The sequence below is a fragment of the Leptonychotes weddellii genome, chromosome 10 (assembly GCF_054177405.1).
Source record: "Leptonychotes weddellii isolate Sample4059 chromosome 10, ASM5417740v2, whole genome shotgun sequence".
NCBI classification, from domain to species: Eukaryota; Metazoa; Chordata; class Mammalia; order Carnivora; family Phocidae; genus Leptonychotes; species Leptonychotes weddellii.
In genome coordinates, this window is record NC_138378.1 from 43172317 (window position 1) to 43192494 (window position 20178).

Consider the following 20178-nt stretch of genomic DNA (forward strand, 5'->3'; position numbering starts at 1 on the left):
GGAGGGTATGTGCTCTGGTAAGTGCTGTGGATTGTGTAAGATTGTTGAATCTCAGATCTGTACCTCTGAAACAAATAATGCAATATATGTTAAGAAAAAAAAAGAAGAAGAAGAAGAAGGTAGCAGGAGGGGAAGAATGAAGTGGTGGAAATCGGAGGGGTAGACGAACCATGAGAGACGATGGACTCTGAAAAGCAAACTGAGGGTTCTGGGGGGGAAAGGGGTGGGAGGATGGGTTGGCCTGGTGGTGGGTATTGAGGAGGGCACATTCTGCATGGAGCACTGGGTGTTATGCACAAACAATGAATCATGGAACACTACATCTAAAACTAATGATGTAATGTATGGGGATTAACATAAGAATTAAAAATATATATATCACAAGGGTGATCTAATGAGTATTTTATTTACTCAAGAGCTGAAACACACACATTCTTCCCAAATACACATGGTCAATTTACAAATAGTAGCTGCAAAGCTAGTCTCAAAAAATGTCAAAGAATGGGTATTACAGAGATTACATCTCCAGACCACAATGCAATCAAGTGAGAATTTATTAAGTAAAAGGTTAATTTTAAAAATTCATTCAAAAACTTAAAAACATGTTTCTAAACAACTCATGGGACAGAGAGATATTATAGTGGAATTTAGAAAAAATTTTCAAGCTGACAATTATAAAAAGACAATATAGCAAAATTTGTAGGACAGAGTTAATACGATACTTGAAAATTTAAAGCTTTAAATGCATATATTAGGAAAGAAGTTTGAATATTAATGAGATAATTAATTAGGAAAAGAAAAAACAGAATACACTCAAAGAAAGTAGGACAAAAGAAATAATAAAGATGAGAGAAATTTTAAGATATCAAACATACAATGGAGGTGTTTAACAAAGGCAAAAGTTAGTTCTTGTGGGGAAAAAGCAACAAAATTTTTAAATTTCTAGGACTGTTGATCAAGAAAAACAAGAGAGGGCACAAATAAGTAATATTATGAGTAAGAGAGAGGCTCTAACTACAAATGCTAAGGAGGTAAGATATGAGCAATGTTATGCCAATAAAGTTGAAAACTTTGGTGAAATGGGCAAAGTTCTCACTAGAAATACACCAAAATTGCCTGACAAAGATATAGAACACTTGAATGATTAGAAATGGAATCAGCAATTTAAAATAGTCTATATAGAAAATAGGCATATTCTCTCAAACATGCATGGAATAGAAAATTCAAACCATACACAAACTCTTAGAAGATTTTTTTTATTTTCCAACTCCCTTGGTAAGGCTAATATAACCATGACAGTATATCCAAACAAGTACAATATAAAAAACAAAATTAGAAGCTAACCTCTCTTATGAACACAGAAACAAAGAGCCTAAACACCATGTTAGCAAATCAAATCCAGCAATGTATAAAAAAACGTGCTTTCTGGGGAACCCTCTTACACTGTTGGTGGGAATGCAAACTGGTGCAACCACTCTGGAGAACAGTATGGAGGTCCCTCAAAAAGTTGAAAATAGAGCTATCCTATGACCCAAGGGGCACCCCAATGTTTATAGCAGCCATGTCCACAATAGCCAAACTATGGAAAGAGCCAAGATATCTTTCTATTTCGATGAATGGACAAAGATGTGATATATGTACACACTGGAATATTATTCAGCCATCAAAAATAATGAAATCTTGCCATTTGCAATGTCATGGATGGAACAGGAGGGTACTATGCTAAGTGAAATAAGTCAGTCAGAGAAAGACAAATACCATATGATTTCACTCATATGTGGAATTTAAGAAACAAGGCAGATGAACATAACGCAAGGGAAGGAAAAATAAAACAAGATGAAAATTGAGAGGGAGGCAAACCATAAGAGATGCTCAACTTTAGAAAACAAACTGAGGGTTGCTGGAGGGGAGATGGGTGGGGGAGATGGGGTAATTGGGTGATGGGTATTAAGGAGGGCGTGTGATGTAATGAGCACTGGGTGTTATATCCAACTGATGAATCACTAAATTCTACCTCTGAAACTAATTTTTAAAATGTGCTTTCTGGGCGCCTGGGTGGCTCAGTTGGTTAAGCGACTGCCTTCAGCTCAGGTCATGATCCTGGAGTCCCTGGATCGAGTCCCGCATCGGGCTCCCTGCTCGGCAGGGAGTCTGCTTCTCCCTCTCCCACTCCCCATTTGTGTTCCCTCTCTCGCTGTGTCTTTCTCTGTCAAATAAATAAATAAAATCTTTAAAAAAAATAAAAAAAATAAAATGTGCTTTCTATTGGGAATCAGGAGTGATTCAACATCAAAATTGAGAAAACTTAGATGATTGCCGCAATAGATTAATAAAATGTACAAAATAAAATTCAACATCCATTAATGATTTTTAAAAACTCTTAAACTGGATTAAAAACTCTTATTAAAGTTTTCTTAATCTGATAAAGGGCATCTTCATATTTAATGATTAAAAAGTTAAGGGCCTTCATGGAAGGGAGAACAGCATATACACAGCTGCTCAGGGAGTTAAACAGGACAATCATCCACACCAGTCCATCTCTGATAGTTAACCCAATCACCCCGAACACTATTTACTCTTGTTATAGCCACACTTCTTGGGGTCCCAACTAGATTATCACTATGGTGCAGGTGGCCTTTGTTGACCATATATCAGGAAGTCAAAGGAGACCTTGTAATGGCCAATGTAGCAGGCAGAAATAATAAAAGCTAACCTCCTCTAGGCACAAGGAAGTTTTCCCTCACATTTTTCATGCATGTACTAGATTTTGGAAAATGGAAGGCTAGCCATCAGTGCAGAGGATCTGACTTTTCTGGAGAGTTAAGAAAGAAGAATTTGAATGGGAAGGCAGTAATTTGTGGTTATACTCTTCAGGGAATCGGAAGTGACTAAGATATTCTATTATCAAAATGACCTATGAGCAATGGGTGTCTTAGAAAAAAATTCCCCCAAAACAAATGCTGAAGAAGGAGTGTAAGTAGTTGGGGAGCTTGGGTGGCTCCGTCTGTTAAGCATCTGCCTTCAGCTCATGATCACAGGGTCCTGGGATCGAGCCCCACATCGGGCTCCCTGCTCAGCAGGGAGTCTGTTTCTTCCTCTGCCCCTCTGCCACTCATGCTTCCTATCTCACTTTCCCTTTCCCTCTCTCAAATAAAAATAAATAAAATCTTAAAGAAAAAAGGAGTACGAGTAGTTTACTTGGAAGGTGACCCCAGAAAACACTAGTAGGGTGGGAAATAAGACAGGGACAGGGAATAAGCCAGTATATGTCACTGCTCTGGGCAACAGGGGCTCAATTCCACTATACAACTTGCCAGAGTGTTGTCCTACTTGAGGTGCAAGGAAGGGAGAGGCAAAGGATCCAGGGTATTCACACCTGTTGTTGGCTGAGGGGCAGCATTAGCTCCCTGGCACTTCCAGTTTTGGGGCATGCTTGAGCCAAAAGAAAGTTGTCATGGGGAGAATCACCAGTGACTGCAGTGGGAAGGATATGGGCAGGAAGGGCACTGGTACCTTCTGCTACCAGGGCACTGTGGAGTCCATGTTATACTGTTTCATGTAACAGATCTGCAGCTGTCCTCCTGGACAGATGTGAGTAGGTGGACAAATCTGAACAAGCATCTGCACAAAATAATGGGCTTCCTCCACTCTGTCCTTAGTCACATTGGGCAAACTGAGGCAACTTAGTAACTCATCTACCTCTTCTTAAAACTTCCTCACCTCCCAAAGGTAGGGCCAGTCATGCCTCCCTGCTGTCAGAGCACTTGCACACATTTTCTGCCATATCTCATATCGTTGGTATCTGTCCCATTTCCTGCATGTCCACAACAGGTGCCAATTGGCTTCCATCATCTTTCACCTGCAGGACTGAGCTGCTACTTCTTGGCTGACCAGTGAAAACTACAAAAGCAGTATAATTAATCTATGCATTCCTTCAACAAATATTTATTGGGCATTGTCTTGCTTTGGGTTTCCCCAAAGGCAGTCTGAGACAAGAGCTTAGATCTAAGTAGTTTATTTGGGAAAGGGGGCCAAGGAAGAAGGAAAAGCCAACCCAAGGGGCTGGGCATGAATGAGCTGGTTACCACTGTGAGCAACTGAGGCTCAATCCAACTCCTATGAAGCACGGAAGGCTGAAGCATTCAACCCCAATTAGTTAAGGGTTAACTTCCCTGAACTTCCAGATTGTGCCTGCTCCCAAGGCTGCCAGAGAAAGTTCTAAGGTAAGCTCTAAAGAGGACAACAAAGAACTACTTGAGGTGGCAGCATTCATGGGAACTCTCCACCACCACTGGAGAGTTGAAGTCAGAAGTGGACTGAGGGAATAAGGTAACAATAGTGTCTGCTCCATGTACCTACCACATACCAGGCAGAGTGCTAGGTGCTGGCCATGCAACAACTATCAGGACAAACCACTTCCTCACTTCCATGGAATTTACTTTTCAATGTGGTATAAAGAACATACCAATACACAAATCAGCAAATAAATAATGATGGGCTTGAAAAGTACTATGAAGTAAATAAAGAAAAGGGGGGGGAAAGAACCACTCTAGATAAAATGGTTTGATGAGATGACATTTGAGTTGAGTCTTAAAGGATGAGAAGAATCTATGTCTCAGTCCATTGGGACTGCTATAACAAAAATAACATAAATTGGGTGGTTTATAAATAGCAAACATGTATTTCCCACAGTTCTGGGGGCTTGGAAAGCTAAGATCAAGGCACTGGCAGATTCAGTTTCTAAGGGCTGTCTTCCTCAGAGTGCTGCCTTCTCACTGTAACTGCACATGACAGACGGGGCAAGGGATCTCTCTGGGGTCTCTTTTATAAGGGCACTAATCACATTCATCTCCCAAAGGCCCTAATACTATCACCTTCAGGGTTATATGAACATATGAATTTGGGGGGTACACATTCAAACTATAGCGGTTTGCTAAGCAAAGACCTGGGGGAAGAGCTTTCCAAGCAGTGAATGGCATATACAAAAGCTCATGTCAGTAAAATTGACAAATTCTAGAGACTCTAGGAATGAAATATGGTGAAGTTGATTTTATGAGTGAGGTGGACAAAGCAAGGCCATCACAGTTCCATGAACAGAATTTTCAAAATATTAGAACAAATGTAAATTGAAACTGTATGTGAGATAGAATTTTTCTTTTTTTTTTTTTAAAGATTTTATTTATTTATTTGAGAGAGAGAGAATGAGAGAGAGAGAACACATGAGAGGGGATAGGGTCAGAGGACAAAGCAGACTCCCTGCCGAGCAGGGAGCCCGACGCGGGACTCGATCCAGGGACTCCAGGATCATGACCTGAGCCGAAGGCAGTCGCTTAACCAACTGAGCCACCCAGGCACCCGAGATAGAATTTTTCAAACAGTGGATTGACAAAGATCCAAAGGTTTGTAACGATTCCACTGGGGAAATGTGGGGAAACCCACACTCCTATACGTTACTGTGGGTGTGTCAGTTAGTAAATGTCTAAGGAGCAATTTAGCCATATGTATCTAATATTTAAAAGAAAAGGGGGAGAGGGGACATATTCTTTACCATAGCAATTCTAAGAATTTTTCCTATAGGTATAACCACACATGCACACAAAAATAGTCCTCTAGGATCCTGTAGCATTATTCATGATAGCAAGCATCGGGAACAAGGGACCATATGAGCTAACTGAGGTATAAACAACCAAGTCTCAGCGGTTTGACCTGGTGAAGGAGGGCAGCGCCCAACCAGGGGCTTACGGTGATGACATGCCCCGTGCCCAGTCCTGGTCTACGTATGTTGCCCCTACATCCTGTCTAGTTAGCATAGACTCACTCTCGAAAGTGCCACCATCTTGACCACAGACTTAGGAACACCGTGTGCTTCAGGAACCCACTAATGGTCCTCCCACAGTCTCCCCATCACTGGCCCCACACCACCTCGAGATGAGATGGGTTTCCAAACCAGCCCCAGAAGAGGCACGCGCACAGCTCATTGGCCAGACGCTGTTACATGGGCAGCCGAACCGCAAGAGAAGCTGGGAAGGCAGCTCCTGGGCTGGGCAGAGCAAAATGGGACTGACTAAGCGGACATCTGGGCAGACCCTACCACCATGATCCTTAAGTAAACTGGGAGCCTACGTGGATGATTAACCCAAGTCAGGAGCTGACGACCCACCTTGGCAGCACCTAGGAAGAGTTAGGAAAATGGGGGTCAAGAACAAGAGAGATTCATCGCACTGCCTATTGTGTTGTAGTTGCATTTTCTGTCACGTATTACCTTCAAAAAAGAAGGGGGGGGGCTTTAGGTATGGAGGGACCCAAGGAAAATTCAAAACTTCCTCAGGCTGGTCAAGGTCAAGGTTGTGAGGTTATGGTGTAACTCCTCGGCCAGCACCGCAGCCTGCCCTGCCGCGCAGAGGAACCCCTACAAGCTGCGACAGGAGCCGAATCCGGCCGGCGAGGGCTGCACTGGGGCGCTGGAAGCCAGACAGGTAAAGACCCAGGTCAAAGCCGACACTAGCCGAAACTAGCCTGAAGGGAACGAGAACTACCCAACCAGAAAACACGGCCGCGCCTGCGCAGCAGAGCCCGCTACGCCCCGTCCGTACGCCGCGCCTGCGCGCTGGGCCCCAAACGCCCAGCTCCGCCCGGCCTGTGACACGACGTGCACGTGGGCGGGGCTCAGGCTCGCGGGATCTGCCGGCTCGTGGCCTGTGGGCGGAGGCCCTGGTAACGCCGGCCCCGGAGCGAGAGCAGGGAAGCTTCCTCGGTCGCCCGCGTGCTCTCGGGAAACGGAACCTCCCTCCGTGGTAGGGCAGAGGGGACCCTGCAGGGTAAGGGCGGGCCTGAGGCGCGTGTGGGGCTGGCGGGGTCCGCCGGGCCCAGGTAGCTGCACGTGGGCAGCCCGGCGTGCGGCGCGCTGGAGTAGGGGTCCGAGTGGAGGAGGGTCGGGGCCTGGGGGGTCCAGACGCACACACCTGTCAGCTCCTGGGTCTCTAGCAGTGGCTCCTGCAGGCGGACTCTCGGTTATTCGCACGCGGGTCTTCCCTCTTGCTGCCTTCTTGTCCTGGCTCCATTAGTCTTCCCAGAACTCTGGACTCCGCTGACCTGTGAGGGGAACAATCCGTGTTCTAGAAACTGGGTGGGCCAGACAGCAAGGGTCTCTACCCCCAGGAATCCTGGAGCTTCCTGCATTCATTCATTCAGCATTTGCTGACCCGCTTCCCAGGGCTGTGCCAGGTGCAGGAGATCCAATAGGGGAAGGACTGGCAAGGCCCCTTCCCTCCTGGGCCTCACAGCCCAGTTGGGAAGCCCAAGTAACAGGCAAGATAGTGCCATTCTGACAGTACTGCAGATGTGAGGACAATAAATTCTGACATTGCTGTGGTGACCAGAAGAAGAGCTCAAGGTGGTTCTGCCTGAGCTGAGGCATGAGCCAGCAGTGCTCCAGGCTACCAGAGAGAGAGAGACCCTGAGGTGGATAGAGCTGGACACCAGGCTCGACTCCCTTCAGTGGAAAGCCTTGAAGAGGCAGGAGAGTAAAAGAGAAGGGACAGATGGGCAGGGGGCCATGGAAGGAAGGGTGGTGGTTATCTTAAGTTCAGCTAGGAGCCATAGAATGGTTTTAAGGGTTGGAGGAAAGCCTGAATTGTTTTTGTAGATTATGATGAGCAAAGTCCTCCATATCCCAGGCGTCATCCAAAAGAATCATTCACCCAGAAGTGCCTGGGTAGCTCCAGTTGTCCCTCCACACACGTGTATTCCAGGATCATGCATACCAGGCCATACATTCTTCAGGATCCTGTGGAGGTCCTAGCCCATAGCCTCCCCCACCCCACCCCCCCGCACCCCCAGTGAGGGAATCTGAAACTCTAGGAGGGAGGTTCCTTGGGGATAGGTGGATAGCAACTGTGATTACAAGGGCTTTCTGACCCACTGTGCAGGAGCCGTGATGGATGGGGGATTAGGTTTTGTCTGGGGAAGGTTCTGTTGGGGGGGGGAGCATAGTAGTATAAACCCAGAAATTGTTTTCTGTACCCCCCATTCCTTCCCTCGTAAGCATCAGTTGGCTAATATGTGTGTCTGTCTCCCTTGTGGAACCTAATATGAAAACCAGAGAGGTGGACAACCATGTAAAGAGATCTTGGAAGAGCTTCCCCGCCCACTGTGTCTTGTGAAAAGGAAACAACTGGTGGTGTTAACAGGGCTGACTCATGTATGTATACTTTTTTTCAGAGAAGGAGAGAAAAGTCAATTTAAACCTCTAGGAGAATAAGTGGTGGTTTGTTAATGTCGTTTAATTTTGGATAGGTTTTTAGCATATGTGGCAGTCATTGCACACATGGCTCTTTTGTGTACTTTAACTGAAAACCTTGAAGAAACTGGCTAACAGATTGTGTGGCCACTGATCCAAATCAGATAAAGCTTGTATCTCCCAAGAGCTCACCTGCCTTCCCCAGCTCCTAGAAAGCTAGCTGAGGGATGGGGCAGGCACCTGCCTCCGGCATCACTACTCCATACCCAAATTCTCCCTGACCCCGACCTCCACCTGACACAGGGCAGCCCCCAACAGGAGCCAGACGGGAGCAAGGTTTGCTGAGCCAAACCTCTCTTGGCCTTTGTGCACCTTACATCCTGCCCCACCCTACTCCCAACCTACTCCTTATTCCGCACCTGGCTTACCTTCCTTATAGCCTTGTTCTAGATTCTCTCTCTCTCCTTTAAAGGACAAAATTAAAGCTGAGTTGTTTTCTTGAGCGGACCTCTAGGAAGGACCTGATTGACACATTTACACTATGGTGTTAGTGGTGCTCATGGAAACGTGATTTGCTCCTCTGGAAGTTGTCTCATAGTACTTAGTATTACTGAACACCTTAACCCAATGGAGTGAAACTGGCTTTTAGGTTTGAGCCTTTAGGACATGGAGGTGCCTATGGGCCAGGCTCTTCCTGGCTCTGTCCTCCCTTAAATGTTATTTTCGGTTTGGACTCTGTTTATGTCATGCTGAGCCTGTTGGTGTGTAACTGTGACAATTATATGCATGTAATTTTATGTGAGTATTTTTTGGTTGTCTAGAGTCTTAACATTAATAGGGAAAGTGAAATGATGGAGCACATTTAATTTGGAGACAGAAGCCAGAAAGTCTTGTCTGTGCCTTGCTACATGCCAGCTGTGTGATTCCAGACAAGTCTGTTTCCAAATATTCCCTGGGCCTTGGCGCTGTTATATGTAAATAAGTTGTTGTCTGTTGTGTGGTATAAGTGCTGGCCTTGTGGGTCTCTGTTAACAGGATGTAGCATATGTAAAGGGTATTTTTTTAGTGGGTAGACAAATTTAACAAAGAGCAACCTTTGCCTCAAAATTTGCTATACTACCTGTTAATCTGATCATGTAGGTCATGGTTCTTAGAGTAACATAGGACATGATAAAAGTTGATTATGTAAAAGGGTCTTATACCTGTGCTGCCCTGGCCCACTGGTCGAGAGGGACAGGAGAGCAAGCAAAAAAAAAAAGAAAAAAGGAGGGATCTTAGGGGCGCCTGGGTGGCTCAGTCGTTAAGCATCTGCCTTCGGCTCAGGTCATGATCCCAGGGTCCTGGGATCGAGCCCCGCATCAGGCTCCCTGCTCCACGGGAAGCCTGCTTCTCCCTCTCCCACTCCCCCTGCTTGTGTTCCCTCTCTCACTGTGTCTCTTTGTGTCAAATAGATAAATAAAATCTTAAAAAAAAAAAAGGATCTTATAAAACACTGAGTTATGTTAGTATTACTTTTGTGTCCTTATTCATCCTTAGAGATAGCTGCTTTAGAACATTGTCTATAAATACTTTTTGTTTAATGATCTGTTAGCAATGGAAAACTCTGGGTTACAGTAACCTAACGAAGGAAGGCCTGTGAGAAGGCTAGTTGTAGGGTGAGCGCTGGCTACCTGGGGACGGGCATTCCCCAGGTCACATCTCAGCCTCTGCTCGTCCCTGGGTCTTCTGTCATTGATGTCTTCACTCCTGATCTTAGCTAACATCCTTTTACTGCGGATCATTTCCCAGGTCCCAACCCCAAACCTGCTATCTCACAAGGGTCAGTTCCATTTCTGACTGATGTTCTGCTGTCATTTCAAACTTGACATGTTGAAAACCTGGTCACTGTAGTCTCCTGCCCAAATGGCCTACTTCTGTTGGTGGTCATCGTCTGGGTCCTGAAGCATTGCTGATGGCTCCATCAGCTAGCCTCCTTCACCAGCAAGTAGTATTGACTGAGTGGCTGCTGGGCTCTGGCCTTGTGTCAGGGTTGGAAGACCCAGGGAAGAGTGGGCTGGTCCCCGTTTCTAGAGAGGCACCCTAACCAGAGAGAAGAAAGGCACAAATGAATAGCTCCACATACTGCTTACTTAGGGAGTGGAAGTGTATAGAGCACCAAAGAGCCCAAGAGAGAAGCCTCTAGCTGCCAAGGTTCAGAGTGGCAGTAAGCATCTTGGGTAGATTTTGTAGAGGTATGGAGAAAGGACCAACAGAACAAGATCTTAAAAAAAAAAAAAAGTTTAAGGCAGAAAGAATCTCAATAAGGCATGACCTGCTACTGCTGTTGAGAGAGTGAGGCAGGACTGAAACTTTAAAACATTTGATGCAATGAGCAGGCCCAGCCCTCTTCCTTCTCCCACCACCACTGCCTTTAGTCCTGTGCCCACAGAACTCATTTATGTTACCTGCCTGGCCTCAGAGCCATTAAAGGATTTTTTTTTCTTATGATAAAATACATATAAAATTTACCATTTCAACGATTTTAAGTATACAGTTAGTGGCATTCATTACATTCACATTGTTGTGCCCATTACAGCCATCCATCTCCAGAACTTTTTCATCTTCCCAAACTGAATCTCTGTACTCATTAAACAATAGCTCCTCATTCCCTGCCTTAGCCCAACCCCTGGAACCACTGTTCTACTCTCTGTCTCTGGATTTGACTACTCTAGGTAATTCATAATAAGTGGAATATTAGTTCAGTTGTGACTGACTTACTTCATTTAGCATAGTGTGTTCAAGGTTCATCCATGTTGTAGCATGTGTCAGAGTTTCCTTCCTTTCTAAGGCTGAATAATAATCTATTGTGTATGTACACCACATTTTCTTTATCCATTTATCTATCAATGGATTTTTGGGCTGCTTCCATCTCTTGGCTATGTGAATAATGTGGCAGTGAGCTTTCAATTCTTTTTCTGATATAATGCGTTTCTGCATTTCTGATGCAGAAATAAGATTGTTGGATCAATATGGTGATTCTATTTTTAGTTTTTGAGGAGCTTCCATACTACTCTCACTAGTGGCTCAACCATTTTATAATCCCACAGAGGGGGACGTCTAGGTGGCTCAGTCAGTTAAGCGTCTGCCTTCGGCTCAGGTCATGATCTCAGGGTCCTGGGATCAAGCCCTGCATTGGGCTCCCTGCTCAACAGGAAGCCTGCTTCTCCCTCTCCCTCTGCCTGCGGCTCCCCCTCTCCCCCTGCTTGTGCGCAAGCACTCTCTCTCTTTCTCTCTGTCAAATAAATAAAATCTTTAAAATATATCCCACAGAGGTTCTAATTTCTCCACATCCTTTCCAACACTTGTTATTTTTTGTTGTTTTATGTGGCTATCCTAATGGTTGTGAGATGATAAGTCATTGTGGTTTTGCACATCTTATGATTAGTGCTGTTGAGCATCTTTTCATATGCTTGTTGGTCATTTATATATCTTTAAAGAGGTGTGTATCCAGTTGCTCTGCATGTATTCATACTATGAATTAAGTTGCTTGGTTTTTTTTCATTGTCGAGTTTTAGTTCTCTATATTCCAAGTATTAATCCCTGATCAGATATGATTTGCAAATATGTCCTCCCATCCTGTGGGGTGCCTTTTTTCTCTGTGGTTAGTGTCCATTGATGCATGAAGTTTTTTTAATTTGTCACATTTGTCTTTTTGCTTTTGCTGTCCTGTTTTTGCTTCTGGTACTTATCCAAGAAATCATTGCCAAATTCAATGCTACAAAGCTTTTCTACTATATTTTTTTCTAGGAGTTTGTTTTATAGTTAGGTCTTCAATCCATTTTGGGTTAATTTCTGCATATGGTGTAAGGTAGGATCCAACTTCAGTCTTTTTTAGGTGGATATCCAGTTTTCCCAGTACCATTTGTTAAAGAGACCGTCCTTTCCCCCATGAATGGTCTTGGTACCCTTGTCAAAGATCATTTTACCATGTACATGAGGATTTATTTCTGGGCTTTCTATTCTGTTTCATTGGTCTTTGTGCCTGTCTTGATACCACTACCACAAGTTGTTTATTCCTGTGGCTTTATTTTGAAATCAGGAAGTATGAGGCTTCCAACTTTGTTCTTTTTCAGGATTGTTTTGTGATTTGGGGTCCCTTGAGATTCCTTATGAATTTTAGGATTTTTTTTTTCTGTCTCTGCAAAAAAAAAAATCATTTGGATTTTTATAGGGATTGCATTGAATCTGTGGACCACTGTAGCTAGTATTGATACCTTTATCAATATTAAGTCTTCTCATCCATGAACACAGGCTATCTTTATACTATTTATTTGACTCTTAATTTTCTTTCAGCTATGTTTTGTAGTGTTCAGGGTACAAGTCTTTCACCTCCTTGGTTAACTTTATTCTTAAGTATTTTATTGTTTTTGATGCTATTGTAAATAGAATTGTTTTCTTAAATTCTTTTTCAAATTGTTCATTATAATGGATAGAAACAACCGATTTTTGTGTGTTAATATTGTGTTCTGTAACCTTGTTGAATTTATTAGTTCTAACAGTTATTTTCCTTTCCTGTGGAATCTTTAGGGCTTTCTACATGTAAGATCATGTAATCTATGAACAAATAATTTTACTTCTTCCTTCCTAATTTGCATGCCTTTTATTTCTTTTTCTTTCCTAATTGGTCTGGCTAGAACTTCCAATACTATGTTGAATGGAAGTGTTGAAAACAGACCTCCTTTCTTGTTCCTGATTTTAAAGTAAAAGTTTTCAGTTTTTCACCACTGAGTATGATGTTAACTGTTGGGTTTGCATATATGGCCTTAATTATGTTGAGGTAGTTTCCTTCTATTTTTGTTTGTTGGTTGTTTTCATTATGGAAAGGTATCAGATTTGATTAAATGTTTTTTCTGCATCGATTGAGATGATCATATCAATTTTTCCCTTTATTCTGTTTTTTTTTTTTAAGATTTTATTTTTATTTATTTCAGAGAGGGAGTGTGTGGGAGCAAGGGGAGGAGCAGAGGGAGAGGGACAGGCAGACTCTGTGCTGAGCACAAAGTCCAGTGTGGGGCCAGATCTCACGACCCCAAGATCATGACGTGAGCCAAAATCAAGAGTTGGATGCTTAACTGACTGAGCCACCCAGGCGCCCCTCCCCCGTTTATTCTGTTAATGTGATATATTTGCCTTGATGGATTTTCAAGTCTTGAACCATCTTTGTAGTCCAGGAATAAATCCCACTTGGTCCCTTTGCTATGTGGTTGAATTCAGTTTGCTGTTATTTGTCAAGGATTTTTGCGTCACTATTCATAAGGAATGATGGTCTATATTTTTTTGTAGTGTCTTTGTCTGGTTTTGGTGTTAGGGTAATGCTGGCCTCATAGAATGAGTTAAAAAGTGGTCCCTTCTCTTCATTTTTTGGGAAGATTTTGGAATTCTTTTTTTTTTTTTTAGATTTTTATTTATTTTTTTGACAGAGAGAGATATAGCGAGAGCAGGAACACAAGCAGGGGGAGCGGGAGAGGGAGAAGCAGGCTTCCCGCAGAGCAGGGAGCCCAATGTGGGACCCGATCCCAGGACCCTGGGATCATGACCTGAGCCGAAGGCAGACGCTCAACGACTGAGCCACCCAGGCGCCCATTTTGTTTTTTTTTTTTTTTAGAAGATTTTGGAATTCTTGAAATGTTTGGTAAAATCAGAGGTGACTAACAAGTCAGTATTCATTTGGTCCAGGGCTTTTCTTTGTTGGGAGATTTTTGATTACTGATTTGGTCTCCTTACTAGTTATAGGTCTTTAGATTTCTTCATAATTCTTCTTTGTAGGTTATGTGTTTCTAGGAATTTGTTGATTTCATCTAGGTCATCCAATTTATTAGTGTACAACTGTTCATAATACTCTCATAAGCATTTTCATTCTATAAAATCAGTAGTAATGTTCCCTCTTTCATTTCTGATTTTAGTTATAATTTGAGTCTTTTCTCTTTATTAGTCAAGATAGCTAAAGGTTTCAGTTATGGTGATCTTTTCAAAGAACCAACTCTTGGTTTCATGGACTTTTCTCTCTTGTTTTTCTATCCTCTATTTATCCTGCTTTAATTTTTATTGTTTCTTTTCTTCTAGCTTTGTGTTTAATTCTTTTTTGGGGAACCTGGGTGGCTCAGTCAGTTAAGCGTCCGAATCTTGATCTCCACTCAGGTCTTCATCTCAGGGTCATGAGTTCAAGCCCCATATTGGGCTACATGCTGGGTGTGGAGGATACTTAAAAATAAATAAATAAAAATTAAAAATATTTAAAAATAGGGAGGGAGGTGGGTGGGAGGATGGGGTAACTTAGTCATGGGCATTAAGGAGGGTACCTGATGTGATGAGCATGGGGTGTTATATGCAACTGATGAATTACTGAACACTACATTTGAAACTAATGACATGTTGGCTAATTGAATTTAAATTTAAAAAAAGAAAATGTTTAAAAATAAATAAATAAATAATTTGTTCTTTTTCTAGTTCCTTAAGATGTACGGTTAGGTTGTTGGTTTGAAATCTTCTCCTTTTATGTAAGCATTTACGTGTATCATTTTCCCTATTGGTACTGCTTTCATTGCATTCCATAAGTTTTGATATGTTGTGTTTTCATTTTCATTTGTCACAAGATATTTTCTGATTTCCCTTTTGATTTCTTTTATGACCCATTGGTTGTTTAAGAGTGTGGTATTTAGGGGCCCCTGGGTGGCTCAGTTGGTTAAGCATCTGCCTTTGGCACAGGTCATGATCTCAGGGTCCTGGGATCAAGCCCTGCATTGGGCTTCCTGCTCAGTGGGGAGCCTCCTTCTTCCTCTGCCCTGCCCCCGCTCATGCTCTCTCTCTTGTTCTATCTCAAATAAATAAAATCTTAAAAAAAAAAAAGAGTGTGGTGTGTAGTTTCCATGTGTTTGAGAATTTTCCATCTTTCCTTCTCCTATTAACTTCTAGTTTCATTCCATTTTGATCAGAAAATATACTTTGACTGTAATCTTCTAAAATATATTGACACATGTTCTGTATCCTGTCATGTCATCTATCCTGGAGGATGTTCCATGTGCACTTGAGAAGAACGTGTATGCTGCTGCTGTTGGGTGGTCTGTATGTGCCTGTTAGGTCCAGTTGGTCTTTAGTGTTGTTCAAGTCCCCTATTTCCTTATTGATCTCTGTCTGATTTTTCTATCCTTTATTGAAAGAGGATACTGAATTCTCCCACTGTTATTGTATGACTGTCTACTTCTCCTTTCAGTTCTGTTTGCTTCATATATTTAGGAGCTCTGGTGTATATGTTTACAATTATTTTATTTTACTGGTGACTTGATCCTTTTATTATTATACAGTGATACATGTTTTTATTTCTTGTGACAGTTTTTGACTTAAAGTCTGTTTTGTCTGATATTAGTGTAGATATTCTCCTCCCTTTTGGTTACTCTTTTCATGGAATCTTTTTTCATCCTTTTACTTTAAGTCTATATGGGCCCTTAGATCTAAAGTAAGTCTCTTGTAGAAGCATATGGTTGGATTTTGTTTTTTTATCCATTCAGCTACTCTGTGCATTGTGGTTGGGGAGTTTAATCCTTTTACATTTAAAGTACTGACAGGGAAGAACTACTTTTGCTATTTTATTTTGTGTATGTCTTAGCTATTTTTGTCACTCATTTCCTCCATTATTGCCTTCCTTTGTGTTTAATTGATTTTTTCCTAGGGATAGTATTGATTGCCTTCTCATTTCCTTTTGTATATATTTCTAGGTATTTTCTTTGGGGTTACCACAGAGATTACCTATAACATCCTAAAATTATAACAGTCTATCCCAGTCTAGCTCAAATTGCATATGATACTCCTTTATATCTGTATGTCTCCCTCATTTATGTTTTTGATATCACAGCCTTTGTCTTTTAAATACTGAAGAAAATAAAAAGTGGAGTTATAAACCAAATATACAGTAATACTGGTTGTTGTATTTGTCCATGTATATAACTTTACTGGAGATCTTTATATTTCTCATGGCTTTCAGTTACTGTCTAGCATCTTTTCATTTCAGCCTTTAGCATTTGTTATAGGGCAGGTCTATTGGTAATGACCTCCCTCAGTTTTTATCTATCTTGGAATGCCTTAATTTCACCTTCATTTTTGAAGGATAGTTTTACTGAATACAAAATTCTCAGTTGACAGATTTTTTTCTTTCAGCAGTTGGAATATATCATCCCACTGCTTTCTGGCCTCCAAAGTTTCTGCTGAGAAATGAGTTGATAATCTTATTAAGGATCCTTTGTGCATGATGAATTACTTTTCTCTTGCTGCTTTCAAGATTTTTTTTTTTCCTGGCTTTCAGCAGTTTGATTATAATGTGTTACTGTACTTTTCACCTCCACAATTTGTTTAGTTCCTTTTTACAATTTCTGTCTCTTCATTGATACTCTCATTTTGTTGTCCTATATCATTTTCCTAGTTTCTTTCAGTTCTTACGTTTTCTTTAGCTCTTTCAGCATATGTAAGACAGTTGTTTTAAGTCTTTATCTAGTACATCCAATGCCTGTATTTCTTCAGGGACAGTTTCTGCCACTTTTTCTTCTTTGAATGGACCATATTTTCCTGTTTCTTTATATGCCTTGTGATCTTTGTTGTTGTTGAAAAATTGAGCATTTGAGAAAATAGCCACCTCTCCCAGTCTTTGCAGACTGGCTCTGTGCCATGAAAGACCTTCACTAATTAACGGGATGTGTCTGAGCCTTGGAGTCAGCCCAAGGCAAAGGCTTAAGGTCTTCTCAGGATTTTTTCTGAACATGTGTTGCCTAGGCCTGTGTGTGTGTTAGTTTCAATTCCCCCATATATTATGGCTGCTTTTAAATGTCTTAATTTCTCAAACAGTTTCAGCCATGCTCTTTCTTAGGCCTTTGATGTTCTATTATTTCTTCCCCCCAAACACATACCCAGCCTCTTGCCTCAGGCATGTTTGGCTCTGTAGTCACCCTGTGACTTTCACAAGAAGTATTCACAACTGGAATGCCTGGGTGGCTCAATCGGTTAAGCGCCTGCCTTCAGCTAAGGTCATGATCCGCTGGGATTAAGTCCCACATCGGGCTCCCTGCTCAGCGGGGAGCCTGCTTCTCCCTTTGCCTGCTGCTTCCCCTGCTTGTGCGTGCACGCTCTCTCGCTCTCTCTCACAAATAAAATCTTTTAAAATAAATGAATGAATAAATAAATAAATAAAAATTAAAAAAAAAAAAGTGGTACCCACAACGGCCTTCCACACTTTTCCCCCATCTGAGCTCTGAGTTCTAAGTCGGGCAAAACAGAGACCAGCCCCAAGACAGGTTAGGATGTTGTTCTGCTCTCTCCAGTTTGAGGGAAGGAAATAGGCACTGGACTGCTGCTTCCTTTAGACCATGCTATGCAGGGAGGGGTGGAGCAAGGGTGAGTAAACACCACAAAACTTCCGACCATTCTGAATGTGACTTTTTTTTTAAGTTTATTTTTTAAAAGATTTTACTTATCTGTCAGAGAGAGAGAACATGCAAGCAGGGGGAGTGGCAGGCAGAGAGAGAAGCAGGCTCCCTGCTGAGCAAGGAGTCCGATGCAGGACTCAATCCCAGGACCCTGGGATCATGACCTGAGCCAAAGACAGACACCTAACTGACTGAGCCACCCAGGCATCCCTGAATGTGACTTCTTGATTGGGCATTTGCTTATAGATCTATAGATCTTTGACTGTTTTTCAGGACTCTTATAAAAAATATTTTAACAAGTCCCAATTTTTTTTAATATTTCTATGGGGTAACAAAGGCCTAGGGCCCCCTATTCCACCATCCATGTTCATATTGGTCTGTTATGTGTCTTGCTTTCAAAATGGCACTTTCCTGTCTCCTTACCTCTAGGAGTGTCCACTGCACTTGCCACAACTGACAAAGTCAGGGATGGACACAGGTGGACATTCCCCAAGGGTAGGGTATCCCTGAGAATCAAGCACCTCACTTCTTGTCCTTTGAAGCCTCAGGTTCCCGCATGGTGTGTTACACCAGAAGCTGCTAAGAAAGCCTGAACAAATGCTTTCGTTTGGGGGCACAGGGGGCATTGAACCAAAGACAGTGGTGCTGAGTTAGTTCTTTTGCTACTCAGGTAAGATTTTCATAGGCTGGAAAGCACACAGGCATTATTTCCTCCTTGGCGGAGTGTAGTACATGAGTGAAAAGAGACATCTCCTGTAAAACTTCCAGAGAAATGAGCTGTGTTTCTCAGACATGGCTGGGGCTCTCTGTAGTCCCCAAGGGATGAGACTTTAAGCCTTCTAAGAATTAAGTATCTGTATAGAAGAGGAAGTGAGAATTTAAAGAATGGATTGGACATGTGTTCCCGTACCTTAAAAGGTTTGGGGACACCATTTACATGTGGCTCTTTGAAGTGGCAACAAGTCCCAAAGCCACTTGTCTGGAACAGCACTTGCTGGGGACCAGGCTCAGGCCTTAGAGCCAGCAGTTGTGGGTCTGTGCCCCAAGTCAGACCCTCCAGGACCTACCACCTCAAACAAGTTATCTAGTCTTTGTAAAACCCGGTTCCTGTTCTCTTCTGTAAAATGGGCTCACACCTTCTGGAAGCACTTTGAGGACTGAATGAAGCTTCTGATTCCAGGGGGAAAATGCAGACCAGTTTCTGGCTCAATGTTTTGTCCCTGAGCACAGGGACTTCTGACTTGCCCCAGAAGCTTGTAGCCTGACATGTTTTTCCTGCTTCTCCTCCCTTTCCTCCAGCAACTGCAGCACAGTCCTCAGCAGACAGAGAAATGAGAAAAATACCAAATAATGGAAACCTGAAGATGACAAAGGTGGTGTACCCCCTGGGGCTGTTCATTTGCCTGTTCATCTATGTCGCCTACATCAAGTGGCACTGGGCCTCTGCCACCCAGGCCTTTTTCAGCATCACAGAGGTGGCATCGGGGGCCCGGAGGGGCCAGCAGGCTCACAGTCCCCCAGGGACAGCTGCACGTGGTCACGAGGTTTTCTACGGTATCATGTTTGATGCAGGAAGCACTGGCACCCGCGTCCATATCTTCCAATTTGCCCGGCAACCTGGAGGTATGTTGGGTAGAAGGCCTTGACCACTCACTGCTAGGCTCTCCTCACTCACAGCAGAGCTCTTGGGATCTCTTCCACTTAGAGACAGTGGATGGGCTGGATGCCCTGCCTCGGACTCACCTGGGAGCTTGTCAAAAATACAGGTTCCCAGAGAGACTGGCTCAGGCATGGGTTGGGGCCCAGGAATCTAAATTTCCCAGGAGCCCCTGACTGTCCTTACTCACAGTAGTTTCTGGTGACCATCTGAGGGCAGCTGAGATCCCTGAGGGTGTTGGGTAGCCTGTCCTTTCCCAGCATTCAGCAGCAGGTCAGACTTAGGCCAGAAGCTGCATTGGGAGAGTTTAAGGCAGGAAGTTGCCCCTGACGCAGGCTAGTATGAGGCAGTCTGGGAAAGTTATGAACTAGCAAGGACCTAGGACCTAGACTGACATGGTGCTGCCCAGTGGGTCCAGTCAGAGTGACGATGAGAGTGGCCTCAGCAGTGAGGAGGGAGCTGGAGCCTGAGCCCCATTATAACCCCAGGGTGGGGGCCTGCAGGCTTCCGGCAAGAGGGAAGAAGAAGTTTGTGTGTGTTCTGCCTGTAGCTGCTCCTCTGGGGAGACCCAGTCCCTGCCCAGCTCTGCACTCATCCCTTCTCCCTTTGATCTCCTTCCCTGGCACCTCTTGTACCCTCCAGCTCTGAGGGTCACCCTCCAGCTTCTAGCCAGTGAGTTTTAAGTTTTAAGACAACTTTTTTTTTATGTTAATCACCATACATTACATCATTAGTTTTTGATGTAGTGTTCCATGATTCATTGTTTGCATATAACACCCAGTGCTCCATTCAGTACGTGCCCTCTTTAATACCCATCACCAGGCTAACCCATC

General features: G+C 43.2%; 1 protein-coding gene across 1 annotated transcript in view; it reads left to right on the top strand.

Annotated features, from left to right (window-relative positions):
- Positions 1-6638: 6638 nt before the first annotated feature.
- ENTPD6 (ectonucleoside triphosphate diphosphohydrolase 6) overlaps positions 6639-20178 on the top strand; it is a 21279-nt gene continuing 7739 nt past the window's right edge. Inside the window, exons 1-2 of the mRNA XM_081832296.1 lie at positions 6639-6818; positions 18988-19311. Coding sequence (XP_081688422.1) covers positions 19020-19311 — 292 coding nt within the window. The 5' untranslated portion in view covers positions 6639-6818; positions 18988-19019. The remainder of the gene's footprint in view (positions 6819-18987; positions 19312-20178) is intronic.